At 43.6% G+C, this 25,255-nt stretch overlaps 1 protein-coding gene across 2 annotated transcripts in view; it reads right to left on the bottom strand.

The window, feature by feature from the left end:
• The window catches only part of GNB1L (G protein subunit beta 1 like), a 64,124-nt gene extending 39,423 nt beyond the window's left edge, over positions 1–24,701 (bottom strand). The window contains exons 1-4 of one of the 2 annotated variants that reach the window (XM_082259334.1): positions 24,582–24,701; positions 20,570–20,705; positions 6,070–6,195; positions 580–736 (exon numbers count right to left, since the gene is read on the bottom strand). In XM_082259334.1, coding sequence (XP_082115460.1) covers positions 580–736; positions 6,070–6,195; positions 20,570–20,685 — 399 coding nt within the window. In that variant the 5' untranslated portion in view covers positions 20,686–20,705; positions 24,582–24,701. Of the gene's footprint in view, positions 1–579; positions 737–6,069; positions 6,196–20,569; positions 20,706–24,580 lie in introns of both variants that reach the window. The other variant, XM_082259335.1, reaches the window with a different exon arrangement.
• Positions 24,702–25,255: the final 554 nt, after the last annotated feature.

The raw sequence follows: 25,255 nt of genomic DNA, 5'->3' as shown, positions 1-25,255 counted from the left end.
CGCCGCCATTACTCGTTAAAAAAAAAACACCAAAAATGACAAAAAATCTTTCCCTTTGTTAGTAAACGCGATAACTTTTGCGCAAACCAATCAAAATACGCTTTTTGCGTTTTTTTTTACCAAACATATGTAGCGTAAAACAATTTGGCCGAAAATGTTAAAAAATTTTGATTTTTAAATTTTTTTTGGGGGAATTTCATATAAAAAAAAGTGAAAAATATTGTTATTTTTGCAAAAATTACGCTCTTTTTTTGTTTATAGCGCATGATCAAAAAATCGCACAGGTGATAAAATACCACCAAAAGAAAGCTCTGTTTGTGGGAAAAAAAGGACGTGAAATTTGTTTATGTACAGCGTCGCACGACCGCGCAATTGTCCGTTAAAGTTACGCAGTAAAAAAAAAATCGCAAAAAAAACCCTGGTCAGGAAGGGAGTAAAATCTTCCGGGGCTTAAGTGGTTAAGGTTAATTTTTAAAAATTAATAATTTGGTGGAAATTTGGGGAGGAGGAATACCTTTTGACCATTTTTACAATGAAAATGCTGTTGTCCTTTAAGATAACCAAATACATATTTCTTACCTGTGAGCTTTCTTTTCCTGGCATTGCTAGTAAACAATTCTCATTATTTAATAATGAGCACTTACAAAAACCAACACTATCTACAGTAATAGAGTCAGTTACTTCATTCCTTCCTTCTGCCAAATTCCAAGTATGTATCTGCAGATCACGACCCTGACTGGGAGAGAAGGAGGAAATTATTAATGTACTGACCGTATCATGATCATTTGCTGGAAAAATTCTTATCCAGTGTTACACGATTTAGAATTGACAATAGCAAAACCATATCGTTCTTATATTGTGGTATGCCTGCTAAATCAATTACATGGATGATTAGGATTCAAATATTATGTTATACACATAAATAAAAGATATCAAGAGGAAGTGTTCTGGGTAACACTCCCATTGCTACTGTCTTTCACATAACTAAATCTAAGAGAGGTTGCTTTTAGTGACACCCCAAATCTACTTTAACCTCTGTTGCTCTACAGTATATTTGTACTACTCATGTTATATCAAGCCAGGGCCAATTATAGTACCATATGCTCTATAGGAGTAGAAATTTCCTCTTGCCTAAAGAAGTAACTTTCCTCTTGCTTACGGTTTTCAACATTAAAGCGTTTGTAAAGTCAATTTTTTTTTTCATTCAAAAGAACAAACATGTTATACTTACCTGCTATGTAAAACAGTATTGCACAAAGCAGCCCCGGGCCTCCTCTTTTTAGGTCCCTTGCTGGCGCTCCTGTAAGCTCCTGCTTCCTATTGTGGTACATCTGTGGGCTCGCGCTGCCTGCGTCTATAGACACAAACAGAGTCTTGCCCCCCCCCCCCTGTTCCCTTGACACCAGATTCGACTACCTGTGAGTAAAGCCTGTGAGAGCTCGGAGAAGAGGAGAGAGCCGCTGCAGACAAGCACAGTGCTGGATCAAGATCAGGCTCAGGTACGTATAAGGGCGGTGAGGGGGCGATACACATACTGAAACATTTTTTACCTTAATGCAGGAAATGCAATAAGCTAAAACAAGTTTACGCTTTCCAACCACCTACAGTACATCTAAAAGCTCTGGTTCGGCAGTCCAAACAAGTCTTAAATGCAGTTACTATGTGATGCAAAAGCCTCTCAGTGAAAAAATATACCTCCTTTGAATTAGGCAAACCCTCCTTCATTTGTGACCCACATTTCCCCACCTCCCAAACACCTCAGATTAGCACACTCAGTTCTGCAGTGGGAAGGACTAGGTGTGGCCAGGTACCGGGTTACAAGCTATAGGCTTGTGAATTAGCAGCAACAAGGCCTCGCCAACCTTTTCTCATCCTTCTGTAGTGCAAACAGCCACAGGCTACATGCTACAGGCCACAGGCTGCTTTGAATTCAGTAGCAGTGCAACAGGGTCGTCCCCCTCTTTGGAGCTGGATGAAGTGTCCACATTTGGAAGTCTTCCCCTTTTGTTCTCCCCTGGAGACACAACAGGATGAGAGCTGAATGGTCAGCAAAGAAAAGGAAATCCTAGTATAGACAACTGTCCTTACCTGCAGATTTTCCTTCACCTCCTGTTCCAGTGACAACTGCAAAATTTCCCCCCACTGTCTGCCCCAGTGACAACAGACATCAGCAAAGAAAACCAGAGTGAATCTCCTCACTAGGGTAGGCAACAATAAAAAAATTAAAAAAAAAAAATAAAAACAGAGACTCTAACCCTTCTGCATTAAAAAATAGTAAGAAAAATGGCTAGTTACACTTTAACAGTCCTTAAAAACCAATAGCACAAAAGGGAGATATATCATTTAAAAAAAAAAAAGAAATGACAAGTCTACCAGCAATCACTTAGAATAGATCATTACTTTTCAAATACAACACTACCATTACTGAGTCAATTTCACCCCTATGTGTAAAACTGCTGAATTAGCATAGTTGACAGAAGATTCGTTGTACATGAAGCGTAATCACTGCTACCATACGGACCATTAAACTAACACGATATTACAGAGAGGATATGATTTTGGTTGAAAGACAAATTGGGATCATTGTCCATACTGTTAAGAGATGGTTTGGCACTGCCTCTTCCTTGGAATTTTGTCCCATTAAAAGTACTATTCAGATTAATATAAAATAATGACACCCTGAAAAAGCATTTCTACAAACTGAAAGACACTGGGTTACAGCAGATACATTTCCATGAAAAGCAATAACTTGTTAATTGCCTTCCGGGTAAAATTACAAGCAATTGCAAGTACAGTTCACTTCTAGCCAACAGTTTTCATAAATCTGATTCAATGATTTGATGAAAGATAAAATGTAATAGTGGTTCTGCCCTAGACTAATCAGTTGGTTAAAGAGCCATGAATAAAAAAAAAAAAAAATCCTCTAACAAGCCACTTAAGACACACAAGCATTGCAGTAACTGCCCCAACAATGGTGGGAAAACTCTTTAAAAAAACCAATAACTAAAAAAAACATAACATAAGCGTATAAAAAAATATATAAGTGAACAGAATTAAATAATTAAAAGTTCATTTTGACAAAATCCCAACACCGTGATTTCTTCAACAGCAAAGTCTTGTTTCTTCATCTCCTGTTCCCAAAGTGTGAATGTAAATTCACCAGAAATGTCTTACCCCTTTTTACAGGTAGGTCAAAAAACACTGTTTGCCCTCATAGGCTGTGATTCCTCTGATTTTGAACCTCCAGTTTGTTCCTCCAATTAGATGACGATCAACGTTAAAGTGACCCAGCAGGAGACATAGTAAAGATTTTAGCGCAGTATTTATTTAAAACTAAATTTAAGTAACATAATTGCACTCACATTTTAAGGTGCCTAGATACTGGCACCAGCGTGTACAGCATGTGTAAGAATAAGGGAATGGCTCCTCCAAGCCTGTCAGAAGCCAGCATGCGCTCCAAGATTCGCTCCAGTTTGCAGCCCGGAAGTGATGTCACACAGGGCCCGGAAGTGAAGAACCCATGCTTTAATGTACGCTTTACCAAGATGGCGTCGTACGTTGAAGTGTGGGTTCGTCACTTAGAACAAGGAAGATTTAAAAAAGCTGAGCACATTGTAAACTACCAACTTATAGTCTCCCATGATTATAATTTTTATGATTTTTGTATATCACAGGTAAAAAAAATAAGTGAATATTTCTGAGAGTCAGTCACTTTTTTTTTTTAATATAAAATAAAATGTTATACTAGACAATGGATTTTTCAGGTTTCTTCAATTGATCTATATCATGGGTCTCCAAACTGCGGGCTGAATATGGCCCCTTGCTTGCCTTTATCTGGCCCTTGAGGCACTATTCCTTCCAATGAGATGAGGCACTATTCCTTCCACTAACACCAAAGACGTGGCACTATTCCTCCCACTGACACCAACAACAGGGCACTATTCCTCCTACTGACACCAACAATGGTGCACTATTCCTCCAACTGACACAACTCATGAAATTTTTTACTCTCACTGACCCCCATCATCAGGTGGTAAATCAAAAAAGGGGGTGCCTAAATAGTAGACACCCAAGGCTAAAACAATAAAACCAGGGTCTCAGCACTGTGGGATGGACTCTACAAACCATGAATTAAATGCTTGTGCAATTATGTTTACCCACCAGCATCAATAAATATATATTATTTGTATGATGATGTAACTAACATTGTTTCTTGGTTGTTTTTATATATATTTTGAAAAAAAAATTGTACTTTTTTATACCTTGGTAAGTACTCTATTTTGCATCAAAATTTGGCACGAATCGCAAAGGTCCCATGGGACAAATTCTCTTTGCTTTTAGTTGCTCATTGCAGTTTACTTCAAGTAGTGCATTTAGAAGTCTCAAAGAAAAAAACAATGAATACCCCCAGACACCAACCTTGTTGGGAAGTAGAACATTTGAGTATTTAATAAAATAACATCTAATTCTACAAAACCATGGAGTTACTCTTTTAATAAATGTAGACACAATTATAAAATCACATCATTAACTTTATATGTTAGAAGCTGTGCAATGTGATATACTGCATTGCAATATGTAATATTTCCTAAGATAAATGGCATAATAGATAGCATCTCATTGGCATAATATACAGAAGCTCATGCCAAGTAATTACAACAGTAGTGAGACAACTATCCTAGACTGTATCTACCCTGGCTCCAAAAACTATAGGCGGGCTCCAGGATCTTGTTCAAAATGATATGTCCATTTCTTGCCAGCACACTGGGAGTTATCGCTAAAGACTAGTACACAAAATACTATTATGCAAAGTGTATATTATAATAAGTTTAAAACAATTAATACAAAAATGGTCCACAAGGTCATCTCTCAAATAAAAATTAAGCAACATTAGAAATATTTCCTTGAATAGGTCTTTATATCATAGTTACACGAAATAGGTATTATACATGGTTACACAATTTTAATCGGATTCATTATGTCCTCTGGGAATCTGGGATTTTACCATCTTCTAAAGGCAAACAAGTGCTTCAAGTGTTCTGCCAGTATTCTGGCCCTGGTAATATTAATGATTGTTGCAACCCTTAGGCCTTCCAGATGGACCTTTGCAATATGCAGACCTCTTTTTAATACCCTGCATTTTTCACTGCTTCAGAGCACATGCACCTAATATTTAAACATGCAAATCTTATTGTAATATGCGCCAAATAATGCATATGCAGGTCATTTCTCACCTGCAGATCCAGCATGTCACTTGATACACGCATAGGGGCTGATTTACTGAAGGAAAATACAGTGTTCACTTTGCACAGAGGCACAGTGTAAATCTTAAGGGACCGGAAAAGAAATGCTCCCCTTGTGAACTTATTTGAATAAATAAATACAGAAAAAAGAAATTGCACTCACAAACATATACTTAGCATTAGGAATAAACATATAGACATAAACCAAACCACATATTTCCTCCTCTTGGTTGCCAATATAAAACCATAGCCCAGAGCCTGTGCAAGAAAGTTCTGACAGGTGGCAGGTCTAAATACCCCATTTCTCAGCCTCAGTCCACTAGAAAAAAGATGGTTTCGTTAAAAAATATGGCAGAAAATGGGGGCATTAAATGGGACAAGGTCTTCCTGATTTCATCAATCATGGTTGAATACCTAGATACAGGAAAGTTGGAAATGATCTTGAAGAAGGAAATCACAATCCTAATTGTCTGGTGGTAAATGTACAGAATTTAGTCATGTATGTAATGTTTGTATGGTGGAACTGGGGCTTAGAAAACAAGCCAGTTTTTTTCATTTTGTGAATGTGCCATTTTGTGGAATCTTGCACTACTTGCATCCCGTTAGATATGGGTGATAAAAAATCTAAAGATAGTTTATCTCAGGAAAAGACTGTATTTATAAAGCAAGCCTCCTCATTTGCAGGAACGTTTTTAACAGTCTGCAGTATACACTTAAAAGAGCAAAAAATTGCTGGAGGAAGAAATTATCCAAACAGAATTTTGTAGTGAAGAAACAAAACCTATAGTTTTCAGAAATAGGAAAGACAGGTTGTAAGTTTAATTACCTCATAAGACAGTCTTTGTTGTAAAGAGTATGGATCCAGTAAACAGATTTGCCATCGTGTCCATTTAGTACAGTCTCTGTTCTTCGTGTATTTACATTCCAAACATGAATTAACCCACTGGATGACCTGGTCATAAAAAAATACATATCTTAAATTAGGCAAATTTCAGATATTCTAGTGGGACAAATTCTACCTGGTTGCTTGCCATAAGAAAATTCACATGCTAGGATTTTCGGGGTAAAACATATGATTTGTGTAATGTAACAAATCTCCATTCATCCCACTCACACCAACAACGGGCCACTGTTTCTCTTACTAATGCCAATGATGAGGTGATATTCCTCCCACTGACATCAATGATGATGGCGGACTATTCCTTCCACTGATACCAGTAATGGGCTATTGTTTCTTTTACTGATAACAACAATGGGTCACTACTTATTGACAACCAACCCTGGGGAATTTTTTACTCCCACCCACCACCAAGCCAGAGAGGTTGTTTACTCTTACAGATGTCAAGTCATTTTCTGCTCCCTCTGACTACAGCCGGGCCCTCTTAAAGTCTGTGACCTAGCCCTTTGTTTAGAAAGTTTAGATACCCCTGCAAAATAAGGTACTTGAAATACAACATACTCTATTGGCCTTACACTCCTGATATACTGAACTATATGTATCCAAAAGTGACTGACAGATGTTGGCTATGCATCACTCACAAGGGCTCCTTTTTTTTCTCTTTTTTTTTTTTTAATACCAAATGTACCACTCTCGAATCCTTATCTTCCTATCTATTTTTACCTCCGATTTACATAGTGGCAATTACATTACACAAATGCTATGTTTTACCCCGAGACTCTTGAAGAGACTAAGGGTTTGGTAGGTAAGGTATTTGTTGCCGACGACACAAAGGTGTGCAATATGGATGACATCTCTGAAGGCGTCTGTAACATGTTACTGCAGTACAATGTGTCTAAATGTAAAATAATGTGTCTAGGTGAAAAGAGTCTATTGGCATAGTACTCTATATGAGGGGGGGGGGGGTACAGTGTTGGCCAGCACTACGGAGGAAAAACGATTTGGAAGTACTTATCTCAGATAATTTAAAAAAAGAGCAAACAATGTGGCTATTGAGCAAACAGTGTGAGAAAAGTGAACAGAATTCTAGAATGCATCACTAGAGGGATCACCAGCAGGAGGAAGGAGGTTCTGATTCCTCTATATGGATCTTTAGTGAGACCTCATTTAGAATACTGTGTCTAGCTCTGGAGACCTCTCTAACAAAAATATAATGATAAGATAAGATAGAACAAGTTCTTATTTATTTTACTTTTACAATGTCCCTTAAATGCTTTTTTTTTATCACTTTTATTCCTATTACAAGGAATGTAAACATCCCTTGTAATAGAAATAAGGATGACAGGTTCAACAATTACTTCCAGCCTGGACCAGAAGTGACGTCATGTCGTCGCTCCAGTCCTCCAAGGCAATAGAGGTGATCAAAGAGTATCTACTCTTTGATCACCTATGGTAGCAGCCGCACCGTTGAATCGTTTCTTGGGTGAACCAGCAGAAACAGTAAGCCCCTGAGCGGTGGAAGGGGGGGAACGTTTCCTCATGAGCCACTTGAAACGGTTTCATGGGAAAGCCAGCTGCCGAATACAAAAATCAATACCAGGGCTGTGGCTGATATGGTCAGCCATAATCCAGGTAAACCACTTGCAAACCGCAACGTGGTTAATATGTACAGTCTGGAGGAAAGAAGGGAAAGGGGAGGCATGATTGAAACCTTTAAATACATCAAGTGGGCGAATAAGGTTCAGGAGGGTGGTTTTTTTAAATATGAAGCCAAAATCAAAAACACCGGGACATTACCTCAAACTAACTGGAGGAAAGTTCAAAACGAATCTTAGAAAGTATTATTTTAGCAAAAACAGTAGTCATGCTTGAAACAGATTTCCAGCAGAGGTAGTTATTCAACAGTAAGAGGATCCAAACATGCCTGGGACAAACATAGATCTATGTTCTGATAAAAAAGTAAAAAACAATACAAAAACATGTATATATTAAAAACAAACAGATACAAAGGTCTGATGGACCACTTGGTCTTTTTTCTGCCGTCTTTTCTATGTTTACAAAAGAAGACAATAGATATTAAATGACCATGGAATAACAGCAATATGATTGAAGTTTTAGGCTTCTTACAACAACTATTTTGGTAATTTTTGGTGAGATACTCTGCTATGTAACTACCTGAAGATGAACTGTACACAACCCTCAAACACTCTGCCCGACCCCGATATGTAATACCCCTTTGTCTCATAGGGGTTTATTTACTAAAGCTAGAGAGGGCAAAATGAGTCACAATTCTGCAGAGAAACCAATCAGCTTCCAGGTTTTATTGCTAAAGCTTAATTAAACAAGCTGAGATTAGAAGCTGTTTGGTTTCTCTGCAGAGCTGTGACTAATTTTGCCTTCTTTAGCTTTAGTAAATAAACCCCCATGGTCTCACACTCTATGTTTTACAAGCTGCTTATATTCCTTTTCGATTTTGTATTTGTGTAAATCTCATATAAAAATAACTACAATCAAACACTAAAAATTACATATATTCATTGAACTACTGCTAAATGTATTTATTTTTAAACTTCTTGTAGGTGATTACTCAAAATCCCCTTTTTTAAGTGAAAAGTTCTTCCCCCTGGTTTGAGGGATTTTGAAAAAAGAAGGGAGCGCCACTTCCTGTGAGCGATGAAAATCCGATGCGACCTTAGGAAGGAACAGAGGGTCTGTTTTGAGTACCAATTTATCTGGAAAAATAGATAAGAAAGATTTTTTTTTTTTTGAAGAAAGAGCTGAAAAGATGAAAGATTCCAGGGAGCTACTCTTATGTGCTTACTGGGACGAGACCTATCGATAGATTTGAAAAACCGTTTAACGAAGGGATTATCATTCACTAGCATGTCAAGAAATACTGAAAGCGGCTGCTTGGACCTTGAGGGTACTCACAGTGAGTCCCACCTCTGCACCATCCAGAAGGAAATCCAAAATGGTGCCAATGCTTTTCAGATTTCTATCTTTGGACTGCATCTTTGAAGTATATACCTTATCTTGTTGTAAATTTTCCTGGTTACCGGCTTCCTACTTTGAAGCAGGGTATCAGCTACCCTGGAGGAGAGACCCTTGTTTAGTAGTAAGCACCATTCAGGATCCACGCTGCAAGTTTCAAGCTCCAGATGTGGGGGTGATGGGCTCTTGATTGAGCTAGAAGGTTGCTCTGGTTTGGAAGGACCCAGGGGTTTTCTTCCACCGTCTTTTTCAAGGGTGTGAACCATGCACGTTTTGGCCAGGAGGAGCTACCAGGATCACCCATGTACTTTCCAGCTGGATCTTCCTGTTAGTTCTCAGAATGAGTGGGGTTGGCATAAATGCGTAGGCGAGGCTGAATCGCCAAGAAAACCCCAGGGAGTCTATCCCTAGAGAATCCTTCTCTCTGTACAAGGAGAAGTAATTTGCTACCTTTTTGTTGTCTGCCATGGCAAATAGATCGACTTCTGGAAGACCCCATCTCAGAGTAAGTGCCTCGAAAATCCAGTGGTTCAGCTCCCACTCCCCTGGATCCAGCTGTCTGTGACTTAGAAGGTCCGCTAGCACATTAACCATCCCCTTTATGTAGACAGCTGACAGGGAAAGCAGGTGAGTTTCTGCCCATGAATGTTTTCTGACCGAGAGTAGAACCAAGTTCCCTGTCTCAGCTGGTGTCCTATATGGGCTCCCCACCTAAGAGCACTTGTGTCCGTGGTGACTCCGATCTTAATGGGCGTCAGCCAGAGTCTTTGTGAGAGAGTCCTTTTTCAGCCACCAAGCTAGGGACTTCCTGATAATCAGGGGAATTGGGATCTATTCCTCCAGAGAGGATGTTCTTCCGTCCCAATAGCCCAAGAGGTGGCACTGCAGAGCTCTTATGAGGAGTTGGGCCCATTTGACCGCTGGAATGGAGGCTGACATGAGACCGAGCAGGACCATTATGTACCATCTTGTTGCCCTGGGTACTGAGATTAGCCGTTTTGTCACATTGACTAGTTTTGTAATTTTGTCCTCTGGCAAAAATATTATTTGGGCCACCGTATAGATAGTGTAACCCAGAAACACCACCCGCTGGGATGGGGTTCTGTTGGACTTTGTTGATCTTCCAGCCTAAGGAGGTGAGAAAACTTTTTGGTCGTTTGACCTACTTCTGCCTTTGTCAGACCATAAATGAGAATATCGTCCAAATAAGGAATTATCCAAACTCCCTTCATTCTGAGCTCCTGCATCACTTCTGCCACAATTCTGGTGAAAATGCGAGGAGCTGAAGAAATCCCATAAGGGGGAGCCTGGTATTGGAACAGGCGGATCTGCTTTTCGGAACAGATATCAAATCTGAGGAATGCCTGATGGTCGGGATGAATTAGAACATGTAGGTAGGTGTCCTTCAGGTCTAGAGTTACCAGAAAGCTGCCTCTGGAAACAGGGATCCCACCCAAAAGATGGACTCTAATTTGAATTTTCTGTACTAAACTGAGCAATTGAGACCATTTAAGTTCAAGATTAGGCGGTGTTTGCCCGAAGGTTTTGTTCTGAGGAAAACTTGGGAGTAGAAACTTGACATGTTGAGAAGGATAACCTTTTCTCCTTTTGACTGTGTTTCTCCTCTGGGGCGTTGAAAAAACTTTTTCGGTTTCTCCTTCCTTTTGGATGATAAACTTTTGGACTTGGTCGGCTGATCTTGCTAGTAATTTGTCAAGTTCCAGACCAAGATTGGTCTTGTTTTTGAAGTGTAGTCGCCATCCCAAATTTTTAGCCAGAGGGCTCTTCTGGCCTGGCCACATTTATAAAGCCTGTGGTACGAGCTGATATTCTGCCCGCTTTCTGCAGCCGCATAAGCCATATACACCACTCCTTTTTCTATCAAAAGAAGGGAGTCTTGTGCCACTTCTGTGCCAGGGACCTTTTCTAGATGACCCCGAAGTTGCTCTAGCCAGAAAGCCACATTCCTGGCTACACAAGTATTGGCCACGTTGGGCTGGAACCCAGCATCCCCTGCTTCATATGCCTTCTTAGTGTCGCAACAATTTTCTTATCCAGTGGGTCTTTAAGAAGGCCCATATCCTCAAAGGACAAGTCTGATTTCTTAGAAACTTTGGCCAAAGATGCGTCCAGCTTAGGGCATTTGGCGGGGACTCCTTCCATTTCTTCGAAAATAAATCTTTTGAGTGCCTTAGGGAAAAACAACTTATTTTCCGGACACTCCCATTCTTTGCTAATCATCCTTTTTAGGGATTGGTGGACCGGAAAATATGTATTTTTGGGCTCTTGTAGACCTCTATATAACCGGTCGCGTACAGAGTTGGGGATCTCAACCTCCTGTATGTCCCCAGTGATGTAGACAGCCTTAAGAAGTTCCTCCATTTCTTCTGCTGGGAACAGATGTTTGGCTATTTTGGGAGGCACTGCTTGCTCTAGTTCTTCGGAATCCTAGCTATCTTGAAATAGGGTTTCCCCCTCCTCCTCAAACGACTCCAAGTCGGAGGAAGTAAGCCATGCCAGATGAACTGTCTTCCCTCGGTGTGTAGCCCTAAGAATGCCCGATGAAGTAGAGGGTTGATTTGCATTCTTGATTTCGGAAACTGACGTTTGTAGAGATTTTAGCATTGAGGTTATTTCTTTCTTGAAGTCTAAAAAAAATCTTTAGATAGAGGTTTAGTTTCTTCACTGATAATTTTTTTAATGCATCTGTCACATAACAGTTTGTCAGTTTCCAGGGGGATCTTTGGCAGCATTTCTTCTTTTTGGCTTTGTCTGCTGCCTCTGTAGTATCTAGAACCATGGGCTGGTAGTAAAAGAAGACAAAAAACAGTGGGGGAAGGAAGGTCAGCATAAGAGACACCAGCTACTCCTCCCTTCCCCCTCCCCGAGGAGTATCTGCCCCAAAGTCAGAACTCCATTCAACTTCTCCCCTCCACTTACCATAATTAGGCTGGGGCCTGGATCAGCAGCCTCTGGTAGGGGGGCAAGGTCCTTCACCAGTGAGACCTCCTGCTTTGGGATGAACTGCTTCGCCACCATCTTGTGCAGATCTTATTTAAATGGGGGGGGGTAGAGAGGGAGGGTATCTAACCCGCCTCCACCGAGAAACTGCCACAAATCCTAGGCAGGGGAAATTCCCTGATTCAAGATGGCTGCCTTGCTACTTACGGTTCAGCGCAAGGCGCGGCCAGCTGGCGTGCTGCATGCAAGAAACCCCAGCCCCTGGAGCCCTGCGTGCGAGCCCAAACGAAAGGGCTGGCAAGCAAACTCACACAGGACCTCTGGCTGGCTGTAAGGGAAAAAGACCCTCCCCTTTGGCTCACAAACCCAAACTGGCCTGAGCAGATGTAAGTGAAACGACACCGTCTGGGAGGACACAAGCCCCCCTCAGCCCTTGCCCTAATTAAAAAACCACCTGGTGTAAGGTAAGGCATACAGGGAAACAAGGCCAAAGATGGGGAGTCCTGTGAGGATTACAGGTTCACCCCTAGGAGTTCCTCCTCCCTCACCCCAAACAGGACCTGAAACAGGTGGTCTCACCAGCCGGATACAGGCGGAGGGAGGAGGTGTCCAGGGAAAGGGTATAAAAAAATAAACGGGGGATGAATGTCTTCTTCAGCTCATAAATGGAGGACAGGAAACACAAGACAAATTGGGGGACAGCCAGTGGGCGGCCATTTTAAACATATCTGTGCTTGTGTTTCCTGCAGGAGGAGGAGCCCATCTCTCATGTGACTGTCCTGGAGGATGACTTGGGAAAATGGGATTTTTGACTTACCGTAAAATCCATTTCTCTGATGTTCATTGATGGACACAGCTCCTTTTCTTCTTGAGCATTGGGTAATAATGTCCCCTACAGGAGTATGACACCAGGGAGTAAAAACACCTATGGGGCAGTCCCAGGGGGGACTCTCTCACTCTCAGCTATAGGCACTCAGTTTTGTTACAAGCAGTGTCAGAAGAAAGTCAACTCCACAGAGGGGTGGGTGCTGTATCCATCAACGAACATCAGAGATATGGATTTTACGATAAGTCAAAAATCTCATTTTCTCTTTTGTTCATGGACGGACACAGCTCCTTACCTTCTTGACCATTGGGATGTCCCAAAGCAGTGTCAAACATAAGGGGTGAGAACAGCAAGAAAAAAATTACAAGGCCAAACTGTAGCCAACCAGGTAACATGGAGCTCAACCATAAACAACTGGAGCTCACCTGAAAAAAACAATACAAATTACAAAATACAAAAGAGGACCAGGTCCTCTAAACAGCAGCCTGCAAAACCTTGTGGCCAAAAGAAGCATTTACAGGTGCCAACATATCCAACTTATAAAACTTTGTGAAAAAGTTTGGCCACCTTGCAAACCTGCAGCACTGACACCTGATGGCAGGAGGCACTAAGTGCCCGAGTAGAGTGCGCCTAAACAGGAAAAAGAGGAACCTGAAATGGTCCCAGCAGAAGCGGCCAACCCTTTCTGAGGTCCATCTGTGAGTACAAATAGGGAGTCTGACTTCCTAAAAGACTCCATAGCTGCCAGGTACACCCTAATTGCCCAAACCCCATCCAGGGAATGCAAGGCAATTTCCTTAGGATGTTTAGGTCTGGGATATAGGAAAGGCAACACAATGTCTTCTTTTAAATGGAAATCATTTGAAGGAACGATGGACAGGGACGAAGATCCACATTATCTCTGTGAACCACCAGGTAAGGTGAACGACAAGACAACGCCACCAGCTCCGACATGCTGCGTGCAGCAGTAATAGCCACCAAAAAGGCCACCTTCTGGGACAAAGTAAGAAGGGGAACCTCCCGAATATTTTCGAAGGGAGATTTCTGGAAAACTGACAACCAAATTGAGGTCCCATGGCGGCAATAGAGACCGCACTGGAGGAGCTAAGTGTCGAACTCCTTGGATAAAGGTACACACCAAGGAATGTGTGGCAAAAGGACATTGAACGAAAACCGCCAAGGTCGAAACCTGGCCCTTAATGGTACCCAAGTCCAGGCACTGCTCAACCGCTCGTTGGAGGAAAAGAGGGAAATCCAAGAGACTCACACCACACAATGTACGTCTTCCAAGTACGATAGTAGATCTTCCTAGAGGTAGATTTTCTAGCATTTAACAGCGTAGGAATCACTGATTTAAACAAACCTCTATCCTTGAGCACCTGGCTTTCAACAGCCAAGCCGTTAAAGCCTGCAACTCTAAAGCAGGATGGAAGTTTGGCCATTGGGACAGCAGACCTTCCCTGAGAGGAAGTCTCCAAGGAGCATCAGCGACCAGTCATACCAGATCAGCATACCAAGATTGGTGAGGCCAGTCTGGAGCCATTAGAATGTGTCGGCCAGAGGATCCCGAGACCGTGCCACAAACCTCTGTGCCTTCCTTGAAATGTGTACAGCAGAGAGAACTGGAACAAATTGGTCTGCCCACCTTACGATGCTGGCTACTTCCTGAGCCGCCAGGACACTTCTTGTACCCCCTTGGTAATTGACATAGACCATGGCCGTGGCATTGTCCGATTGAATCCGTACCAAACCCTCCTGAAGACAAATTATCCAATAATCCAGACAAAGTCTGATCGCTCGGAGTTCCAGTACATTAATCGGCAAACTCGACTCTTCCAGAGTCCGGACCCTCCTGAGCAAAATCTGTGCCGAGGACGCCTCCCCACCCGGATAGGATAGCATCTGTGATAACCGTCCAGTACAGAGGGAAGAAAGGATTTTCCCTGTCGAAGTGCCGAAGAACGAAGCCACCTCTAGAGACCATGGATTCTTGTCCTATTTTACCAGAATCTCTTTTTTCCAGAGATCTCGTGTGGAACTTCGCAAACAGAACCGCCTCAAAGGTAGATCCCATCAGGCCCAGCACCTGCATGCAAGCCGGAGGCATGACTGTCTGCTGAACAAAAGCTGAATTGCCTCCTGCAATGTCTGGAATTTTTCCAGAAGACGAAACACTCTGGCTGAGGCCGAGTCCAGAATCAGACCCAGATAGTCTAGTTTTGTGGACGGAACCAGAGCAGATTTCTGAGGTTCAGAATCCAACCAAACTCCCCCAGAGTTTTAGTAACTTCCAAGTTGTCCATCAGAGCAGTCGGTGGCTCCGCTCACAGAAGAAAATCGTCCAAATACCCCAGTATCGCAATCCCCCGCTGAGGCAACAATGCAAGCACCGAGGCCAACACTTTTGTGAAGAACCAAGAAGCAGAGGCGAGACCAATACGTAACGTCCCAAACTTATAATGCTCCTCGTCCAAGGCAAAGCAGAGGAAGTGCTGGTGACCAGCACATATTGGAATGTGAAGGTAGGCGTCCTTGATGTCGATAGAAGTGGGAAAATCCCCCTTATATAGTTACATAGTTAGTGAGGTTGAAAAAAGACATCAGTCCATCCAGTTCAACCTATGATGTGTGTGTGTTTGCTGTTAACGTACATTGTATACCCCTGTATGTTGTGGTCTTTAATGTGCCCATCTAATAGTTTTTTTTAAACTATCAATGCTCCCTGCTGATACGACTGCTTGCGGAAGAGAATTCCACATCCTTACTTCCTCTTACAGTGAAGAACCCCCTGCGTATTTTAAGGTTAAACCGCCTTTCCTCTAGTTTTAGTGAGTGGCCACGTGTCTTATTGTATTCCCTTTCTCTGAATAGGTTTTTCCATATGCTAGGGTTGCCAGTACAGTATTTGTACATTGATATCGTATCCCCCTCAATCGTCTCTTCTCCAGAGAGAATAGGTTCAGTGCTTGTAGTCTTTCCTCATAGCTGATGTCCTCCATTCCTCTAATTATTTTTGTTGCCCTTCTCTGAACTTTCTCCAGTTCCAGCACATCCTTCCTGAGGACCGGTGCCCAGAACTGGACAGCATACTCCAGATGTGGCCGGACCAGAGTCTTGTAGAGTGGGAGAATAATCTCTTTATTTCTGGAGTGAATCCCCTTTTTTATACATCCCAGTATTCTGTTCTGTTGGCTTTGCTTGCAGCGGCTTGGCATTGCATGCCACTGCCAAGCCTGTTGTCTACCAGTACCCCCAGGTCCTTTTCCATCCTAGACTCACCCAGGAGGTTCCCCCCCTAATGAGTAGCTTGCTTTCTGGCACCCAAGTGCATTACTTTACATTTTTCAACATTAAACCTCATCTGCCATGTAGTTGCCCACCCCATTATTTTGTTCAGGTCCGCTTGTAAGGTTTCCACATCCTGCCCAGAAGATATTGGCATGCTTAGCTTAGTATCATCCGCAAATACTGAGATTTTACTAGATATCCCCTTCTCTAGATCTTTTATGAATAAATTAAACAGGATTGGCCCCAGGACAGAACCCTGGGGGACCCCGCTTTCCACACCCGCCCCTGATGTAGGGACGCCACTACTGTGCGAATGGACTCCATTCAGAATGTCTGTACTCATACAAAGGAGTTTAGCGTCTTGAGATCCAGAATTAGATGTATCTTGCCTTCCTTCCTAGGAACTATAAAGAGGTTTGAGTAGAACCCCTGAAAACGTTCCAAAGTCAGACTTAGAAGTCTGGTCTGTAGACCAGCATTTCAGCCAGATAATATGCCGACGGACCACTGCTGATACAGATAGCATAGAATCAAAGGAGCCGCATCCAGAGGCATCACAGATAAACTGTAGCCCCTGGACCAAATCCGCCAGCTCCGCAAAGGCAGGGGGAAGTTGTTTCACCTGCAGGTCCCGGGGTAAAAGTTTAGCCCACTCGGTCAGAATTTGCGACAACAGGGCAATAGTAAATACTGGCCTAAGTGCCGAACCAGCCAAGGTGAACATAGAGCCTCCTCCCTTCTATCAGCTGGATCTTTAAAGGCCAGGGACTCCTCGATCGGAATTAGGGCAGCTTTATTTTACCTGGAAACCGGCGAGTCCCCTACAGGTGGGATTGTCCAATTTTAAGCAGGGAATCCTCAAAATGCTTAGGGATCACAAGAGTGCATTTTGAACAACCCCACTGTTGTGTGACAATGTTGTCAAAGTAAGCGGAAAAGGGGAACACCCTCGCCGCTTTGGAGGGCCTATGGGTGCCAAAAGGGACTGGCGCCTCCGACGCAGCATCAGCCGCATCCTCCTTTTTTAAAGTTTCATGCACTTACACAATCAGTGCATTCACCAGCGCCTTTTTATGTGCGCTAGAGGAGCAGAAGAATCATCCTCACTATCTGAGCACTCAGGGTGCGTGGACGCAGACCCAGTAGGGTGATTCGTATCCGCGGCGGCTGAAACAGATTCAGGATCTGATGAGACAGATGAGGCAGGGGGCGCTATAAACTAAGCTCACCCGGAAAACATAGCAATCAGGGGAGGGCCGCCGATCCTGCAAAGGAGACGCCGACGAAGGGCCCACGAATGGGCCACCTACTGCAGCCCGCAAAAAAACAAGGGGGTTGCCCTCCGAGCCCCTCCATAGAGGCCCGCATAATAGGAAATAGTCCCCTAAAAAGAGGGCCGCCAACCATGATGCAGATGCGCAGGCAGGGTACCCTGATGGTGCGCAGTGCTAAAAAAGGTGCAGGTGCCCTACACAATAATGGCGGCATGGCTGTCATAAAAAAATAAACTGCCCCCACAGCACCACCCCTTCCAAGGGAGGCGCCAAGCTGGCTTCATGGCCTAATAGGCCACAAGCCGCTAACCAAAATTTCTGTGGAGGCCCAGCCGCAAGTGCACGGATCCCAGCCAGGCAGATGCCCAAAAGAAAGAGCAGGGGCTTCAGCTAACCTCACTGGAGCTGCCCACCAACAGAGGCGCCCGACTCAGGCGCATGGCCTAGTAGGCCAGAAGCCACAGCCTAAATTTTTGTGGACACCCAGCGGAGCCGACCACCAGGGCCGCCCCACATAGCTCCCAAAACAGTGGGACGCAGAGCCGCGGCCTAAATTTGTGGCTGGATCCAGCAGTGTGAGGCGCAGACCCACGGATGCTAAACCATCCGATCCCCCAGCCCAACAATTGCAGCAGGGAGCCCAGAGGACATCCCTGCCCTAGTCACCAATCCCCAGGGTGGCGAGGAACCTTGCTCAACCCCCCCCCCCCGTTGCGCACCAGGAAAAACCCAGTCAGCAGTAACTCCAACAAGCCCCCCTTAAGAGCCTGTGGCAAAAGTCAGCTCATAACCTCACCCAGGGAGGTAGGGGGCCGGAAGACCCACAGTGACCACCGAAATTTTAGAGGGGCTGGGGGGAAGGAGGGGAACCCGAGGGTCCCACCATCCTGGGAGGGGCCCACCTCCACCCCAAAACCCTCCAAGGGAAGAGGGAGGACAGCTACTTACCATAACAGGGTGGGCACCGCTCCAAACAGACCACCGCCTCATCGGAATGGGGGGCTGTCGGCGAGGAGAAGCGCTGCAACTCAGGTCGAGGCCAGGTCCTATGCGCCCTCGCAGGCCATTTAACTCACAGGCCAGCCCCTGTCCAGTGGGGCTATGTAGCGGCCGACAAAGCGCGGAGCTGAGGCCTGCGTGCGCTCGCTGGCCAGACTGGGGGAACCCTCTGGATGTAGATTATCCAGTCGGTCGCCCAATCTGGCAGTTGATTGTAGATTCTCACAGGAACAAAAAAAAAACAAAGATGAAAAAAATTTCCATTTAAAATGAAAAAAATTGCCAGGACCAGAGATTCCAAGCAAGGAACTAGGTCCTTATTCCTGACAAGACAGAACTGAGTGCTTATAACTGAGAGTGGGAGTATACCCCCTGGGACTGCCCCATTTCCTGCCTACTGTCCTACTCCTGTGGGGGCAGTATAACCCAATGGTCAAGAAGATAAGGAGCTGTGACCGTCAATGAACGAAAGAGAAATGCATATCATAAGACTGTGGTGTAAATGAGACCTTAGGCACATTGCTGTACTTTTTTTTTTTTAAGTAGCACATTGATCTAGGTAAGGTAATACCGCTGAGTTATAAATAGACCCCTAAATGTCCAATCACCGAGTGCATCAGTGGCCAGACAGTTCCAGCACAGAACTGACAATTTATCACCGGACATTCACTTGTCTCAGTAATTAAGAAATACATATTTCTTAGACACATTTGTTTCCTATTTCCACTGCCTCAGTACCGAGTACTAATTTTCTTCAGGCAGTGTCAATGTAAGCATTACATTTCCTCCTCATGCCCATGAGAGCTGTAAAAAAGAAGAAAACCTGTAACATCAACACTAGCTAAAAGAGAATCCCAGTCAGTAATAAAAAAAAAAAAAAGAGTGATCTTCTATAACTTAACCATACTGACTTGAGATTTCTTTGTGTTAAATACAGCACATAAACCATTGAGGTGTAGGAATCTGAAAACTCATGCAACTTGAGGCCTTTTGCAGACAGAGCTCAGCAGCTATTCAAACAGCATATTTTGTATTTATTACTGAATTTAACCTGCTGTGTTTGCTGTAAGACTGTAGTTTGCTCCAGTATGACTAGGAGCTCATGCACAGGACCATAAGGCCGTACAGCATGCAAGAGCATACAGAACCTACAGAAAATCTTCCCCCCGGCTGCTGTGTACAGCCACTAATAGAAAGAAGTTTTGAGATGCAGCTGTAAAGGTATACATTGGAACTTGCGTAAACACATGCATGAGAGCTCAGGGTTGTATGCATGTTCATGTACTTGTGCAAGTGCTGAGATAGGCCAGCGTACAGCAGGTTCTGCCCTTGGATGCTGTACAGCCCCTTGCAGCCTTGTGCATGAGTCCTAAACTGTAACATATCTAAGCGGATTCCTATGTAACAAGCTTTGATTCTCCTACTCAGCACAATCCTTGGAAATGGTTTTAAAGCTAAACTAAACCCTTCTATACTTTACAGCCAAGAAAGCTTCCATCTTGGCCTCTGTTTGATCTGCAATTGCCATGACGTTGCATGTGTGATCAGTTTTGACACCAGACATTTGATGGATTGACTGATCAGTTAAGAGCACAAGCAACTGTGACAGTTATCATTCACGGCATGCTTTGAATGTAACTTCTTTGGGAAACCTCCATGATTAAGCCCAGGGGTGGGGCAAAAATGCATCAGAGGGTATGGCCAGACAGGGGCCGAGGCTGTTTCTGTTATCTTACTACGTCAACTAATGAGAGTGCGGCATCCTTAGACTTCTTCATACTAGTGCTTTATCCAGATGCTGGCACCCGATAGAGCTGAGGATCACCAGGGCAATTTTTCAAGTGCTTAGATCGGCACACCCACTTTATTTATACAGGCTGCTTAGGGAAACTGTTAAAATTAGGGGGATTAGTTCTACTTTAAAATTCTGACAATGAAGTATACCTGTCAAATACATTTAGGATTAACAGTGAATAATAGCATTGAGTAGACTATATATATATATATATATATATATATATATATATATATATATATATATATATATATATATATATATATATATATATATATATTATATGAAACTTACCCAGAAAATAGAAGGGGTGGACATGGTTTATGAACTCTGCAGTGAAAGTGAAGGCTACTGACTTCTGCACCAATTCCTCGAAGGTCAAATTTTGGATCCGGTGGAGAAAGAGTCATCGCAAATACTAAATTCTACCGAATAATAATAAATAGAAAAAGTAAGTACTGTTTGCATCATATATCAATACATTCCACATATATGTGACAGAAATATAAACTTTTATTGATTTTTTTGGATGCCATTGCTGGATTTAGATATCAGGGGCCTAAAGGCCATACTGTATACTCAGAAAAGCCACGGTGTGGACAGTTGCCAGAGTGCTAACATGTTGGAGATTGGAGGTGTTAAACTGTATGTCCAGCCAAAAGCTGTTTTACTTTACTTTACTGGATGGGGGAAAAGAAAAAACCCGGCCGGGTTTTCATTGCTATCTGGGGCTCCATTAGAAAGATTTATCCTCACTTCCTGTACTTCTGACAATGCTTTACCAAACAGGAAGTCAAGGGAACTCCACAAAACATTTGTGTATAGATATAAAAAAAAACGTTATAAATACCTTTCCTCCCCTTTTTTATAAGTAATCACATTCCCTCTGTCCTCAGCTGCATAAGGGCTGGGGGGGGGGGGGGGGGGAGAAGCAACAGCACACTGATCTTCCCAGTGAAAGGCTGCGTGGGGGGAGGGGGGCATGTCAGGACAAGTCTGATCATTGGAGGACAGCAGGTGACTTCCCAGCATAGCTACAGTACTAACTATGGTGTGTTCTCCTGCTAAGTGTGGTCAGTCTTTAACCACTTTAGGACCGGAGGATTTGGCTGCTCAATGACCAGGCCCTATTTTGTGATTCCGCACTAAATGATTTTAACGGACAATTGCGCGGTTGTGCGATGCTGTACCCAAACAAAATTGACGTCCTTTTTTTCCCCACAAACAGAGCTTTTTTTTGCTGGTATTTGCTCACCTGTGCAATTTTTATTTTTTGCACTATACACAAAAAAAGAGCGACAATTTTGAAAAAACAACAATATTTTTCACATTCTTTTATATGAAATTCTCAAAAAAGAAAATGTAAAAAAAAAATCACAATTTTTAAACATTTTAGGCCAATTTGTTTTCTGCTACATATTTTTGGTAAAAAAAAAAAATTGCAATAAGCGTATTTTGACAAGCAGGGAAGGGGTAAACAGTACTGGTGATCAAGGGGTCAATGTCATGATTCTTACTGTGGGGGGGCGTGGCTTGTGAAGTCATCAAAGAGACATGTGATCCTATATAGCAGAATCACATGACCTCTGTGATCATTGCAGGGAGAAATACGGACAGCTGTGTTTACATCAGCTGTCCGTCCTCTCTCAGCTGCGGGAGATCGCGAGTGTCCGGCAGCCATCGGAGCCACCTGCCACACACACTAGCTTCCCCGCTAACGGGAGCACGCCTCCGGCGGCGCGCGATCGCCCCGTAGCTCCTCCCAGGCGAGGGCTGTACATGTACGGGACTTTGCCTGGGAGAGCCAGACTGCCGCCGTACAACTGCGGCATGCGGTCGGCAAGTGGTTAATAGGAAAGCAGGGGGACTGAGAGGAACACCAGGGATTTCACATAAAGGAAGCAATACAAAGAGAACAGGATACTTTCTCATACAAGTACATGGTACAGCAAGTGCATATCAGGAATATGAAGTGTTAGGGGGGCAAACACTTTAAAGCGGAGTTCCACCCTGGAATTTTTTTTTTTTTTTTAAATACCCCCGGGACAGTCAGGGCTAGTGCATTCCACAATGGCTATCCTCTGATCTGTTCCGGGTTGCACTTACCTGTTAGGACAAATACTTACCTTGAAAAAGTCTTGGCCAGCGCTGCCATCTCAGGTGTGGGCAGCTTGAAGCCAGCGCAATCCTCTTCGGCGTCCTCTTCCTTCTTGTTCGGTCCCACGATGCCCTGCGCCGGCCCCGCCGTCACTTCCGCGCGCGCGCGGCATGCCCAGAAGCTGTTTAGAAGGGGATGACGCGCGCGCCCCGGAACTGACGTCGGGGCCGGTGCAGGCGCAATGATTCCTGGGAGCGATGACGTGACGACAGGCCGCGGCCAAGGAAGGAGGAAGTAAGGTAAGTATATTTTCTTCTCTACGAGGTAAGTAAAAAAAAAAAAATGCGATTATCCATTTGTTTTTCAGGTGACCCGGAGCGAGAAGATGGAGGTAAGTAAAAAATTAGGGTGGAACTCCACTTTAAGCTGAACCTTGAAGGTAAAAGGAGCTAAATCCAAACTTGAAGTGCCCCTTAACCACTTGCCAACAGGTTACGTTGACCGTACTGCGGCAAAGTGGCTCGATATCGTCCAGCGACCTACGTCGCTGGACTCCTGCCCTTGTGGGCGGCGCGCGCCCGCTGCCGGAGGCTTGCTCCGTTGTATTCAGTCACAGCAGGAGTCGGGCCAGGGGAGGAGCGGCGGTGATCACCGCCGCTCTTCCCCGATCGTCGGTGATCAGGTGTGGAGATCCGCCCGCTTGTGGAAACAAAGCAGGCGGATCTCCTAAGTGACAAACAGTGACAGATTGCAGGATTCAGCATAGCTGAACACTGCAATCTGTCCCTGTGTCGAACAGTCCCCTCCCCCCACACACGCTAGTAAGCACCAGGCATACATTAACCCCTCCCTCTCCAATAAAATTAACCCCTTCCCTGCCAGTGTCATTTTTACAGTAACAGTGCATATTTATAGCACTGATTACTGTGGTAATGTCACTGGTACCCCCAAAAGTGTCAAAAATGTCAGTCAAGGTCCGAGCTGTCCGCCGCAATGTCGCAGTCCCGCAAAATAAAAAAAAATAAAAAAAACGCAGATCGCCGCCATTACTAGTTAAAAAAAATAAATAAATAAATAAAATGACATAAATTTCCCATAGTTAGTAGCTGCGATAACTTTTGCGCAAAAAAATCCAAATACGCTTATTGTGATTTTGATATGTAGCAGAAAACAAATTGGCCTAAAATTTTAAAAAATTTTGATTTTTACATTTTTTTTGGGGAATTTCATATAAAAAATGTGAAAAATATTGTTACGTTTTTAAAATTGTCGCTCTTTTTTTGTTTATAGCGCAAAAAGTAAAAATCGCACAGGTGATCAAATACCACCAAAAGAAAGCTCTGTTTGTGGGAAAAAAGGACATACATTTAATTTGGGTACGGCGTCGCAGGACCGCGCAATTGTCCGTTAAAGTAACGCAGTCCCGAATCGCAAAATATGGCCTGGTCAGGAATGGGGTAAAATCTTCCGGTCTTAAAGCGGTTAAAAATACACTCATTGAGAATTTTTTTGTCAAAGACATGTAGCTAAATACATTTTTGCCTAAATATATGACAAAAATTGAACATATTGGATATTTTTTAACTGTCAAAGTAGAAAAATATTATTTTTTCAAAATTGTTGCTTTTTTTATTAATATCGCAAAAAATGAAAATCGCACAGGTGATCAAATACCACCAAAAGAAAGCTCTGTTTGTGGGGAAAAAAGGACGTAAATTTTGTTTGGGTACGGCGTTGCATGACCGCGCAATTGTCAGTTAAAGTCGCACAGTGCCAAATCGCAAAAAGTGGCCTGGACGTAAGACAGCAAAATCCTCCGGTGGTAAAGTGGTTAGAGATCAATTTGAAATGATCATTCACTGGGGCAGTCTGGAGTCAGGCTTTCACTGCAGTGAAGAAAAGTCAGCTCAATAGAATGGCTGTACTGGGTAGCAGAGCAGTGTAAATCCCAGGACTGGATAGACAGAACTACAACTCCTGTCAGGTAAAACACCCCATGCATGTATTCCATCTGTATATAATACTGCTGTTAGTCTAGTGCACAGCATTACTATATAAAGCTAAAGGAACAGCTAACGAAATGACAAACCCACAGTCCTCATATATATACAGATTAGTGGGGAGAGGACTTCCCTACTAATAATAGCCCACGCTGGAGCACGTGTAGAAAAGGGACTGGAATACAAAGAAAATAAACCAAAAACTACCTTCCTATCACAGCACGAGGGAGTAAGATTGATCCGCCCACTCCATGACTCGTCATAACTAGCCGACTATGCCGCACAGCTCCACCATCCACAGCGCACCAGGAGAACCTCACACTTCCGGTGTTCCGTGAAAAAGGTCGGCGCCGCATCCACGTGCTAGGTCATGTGATCCGTGATGTCAGCGCTCTAGTAGCTCGGACTTGGGGGAGTTGCTGGAGGGGGCGTAGGTGGAAAGATAAGTGACGGTGTGTGTGCACTGTGCAGCAGAGATGCATGGGGCACAGCACTGGGCTGTGAGCTTTAGAGAAGGCGTGGAATGACGGGCACCAAGGAAATGAGGGATTCAGGTGTAGTGGCAGTGCAAACATGAGGGGACATTCAGGGCCGGTGTAACGTTAAAAAACCATACCCCGTGGAGAAACCATACCCTCGTCACTTCCGGGCTGAAACAGCTGAGCAGCGCAGCAGTGCGCATGCTCAGAGTCCCGGATACGTGATTGAACATTAAAGAATTAGACAAGTGCGCATGCTCGGTGGGCATGAAATTCTCACGGCACTGTGTCTAATGTAAAACGTGCGGCGCTTACATTAAAACAGCTCATCTGAAACGTAAATCATCTCCGCTCTTCGCCCTGTCACTGCCCTGATCTCCGGTAATAAATATAAAGGCGGTGG

This window comes from Pelophylax lessonae (assembly GCF_965119305.1).
Source record: "Pelophylax lessonae genome assembly, chromosome: 1".
Lineage (NCBI taxonomy): Eukaryota > Metazoa > Chordata > Amphibia > Anura > Ranidae > Pelophylax > Pelophylax lessonae.
The sequence above is the reverse complement of the archived record's forward strand: the minus strand, read 5'-3'. Positions and strand labels throughout refer to the sequence as shown.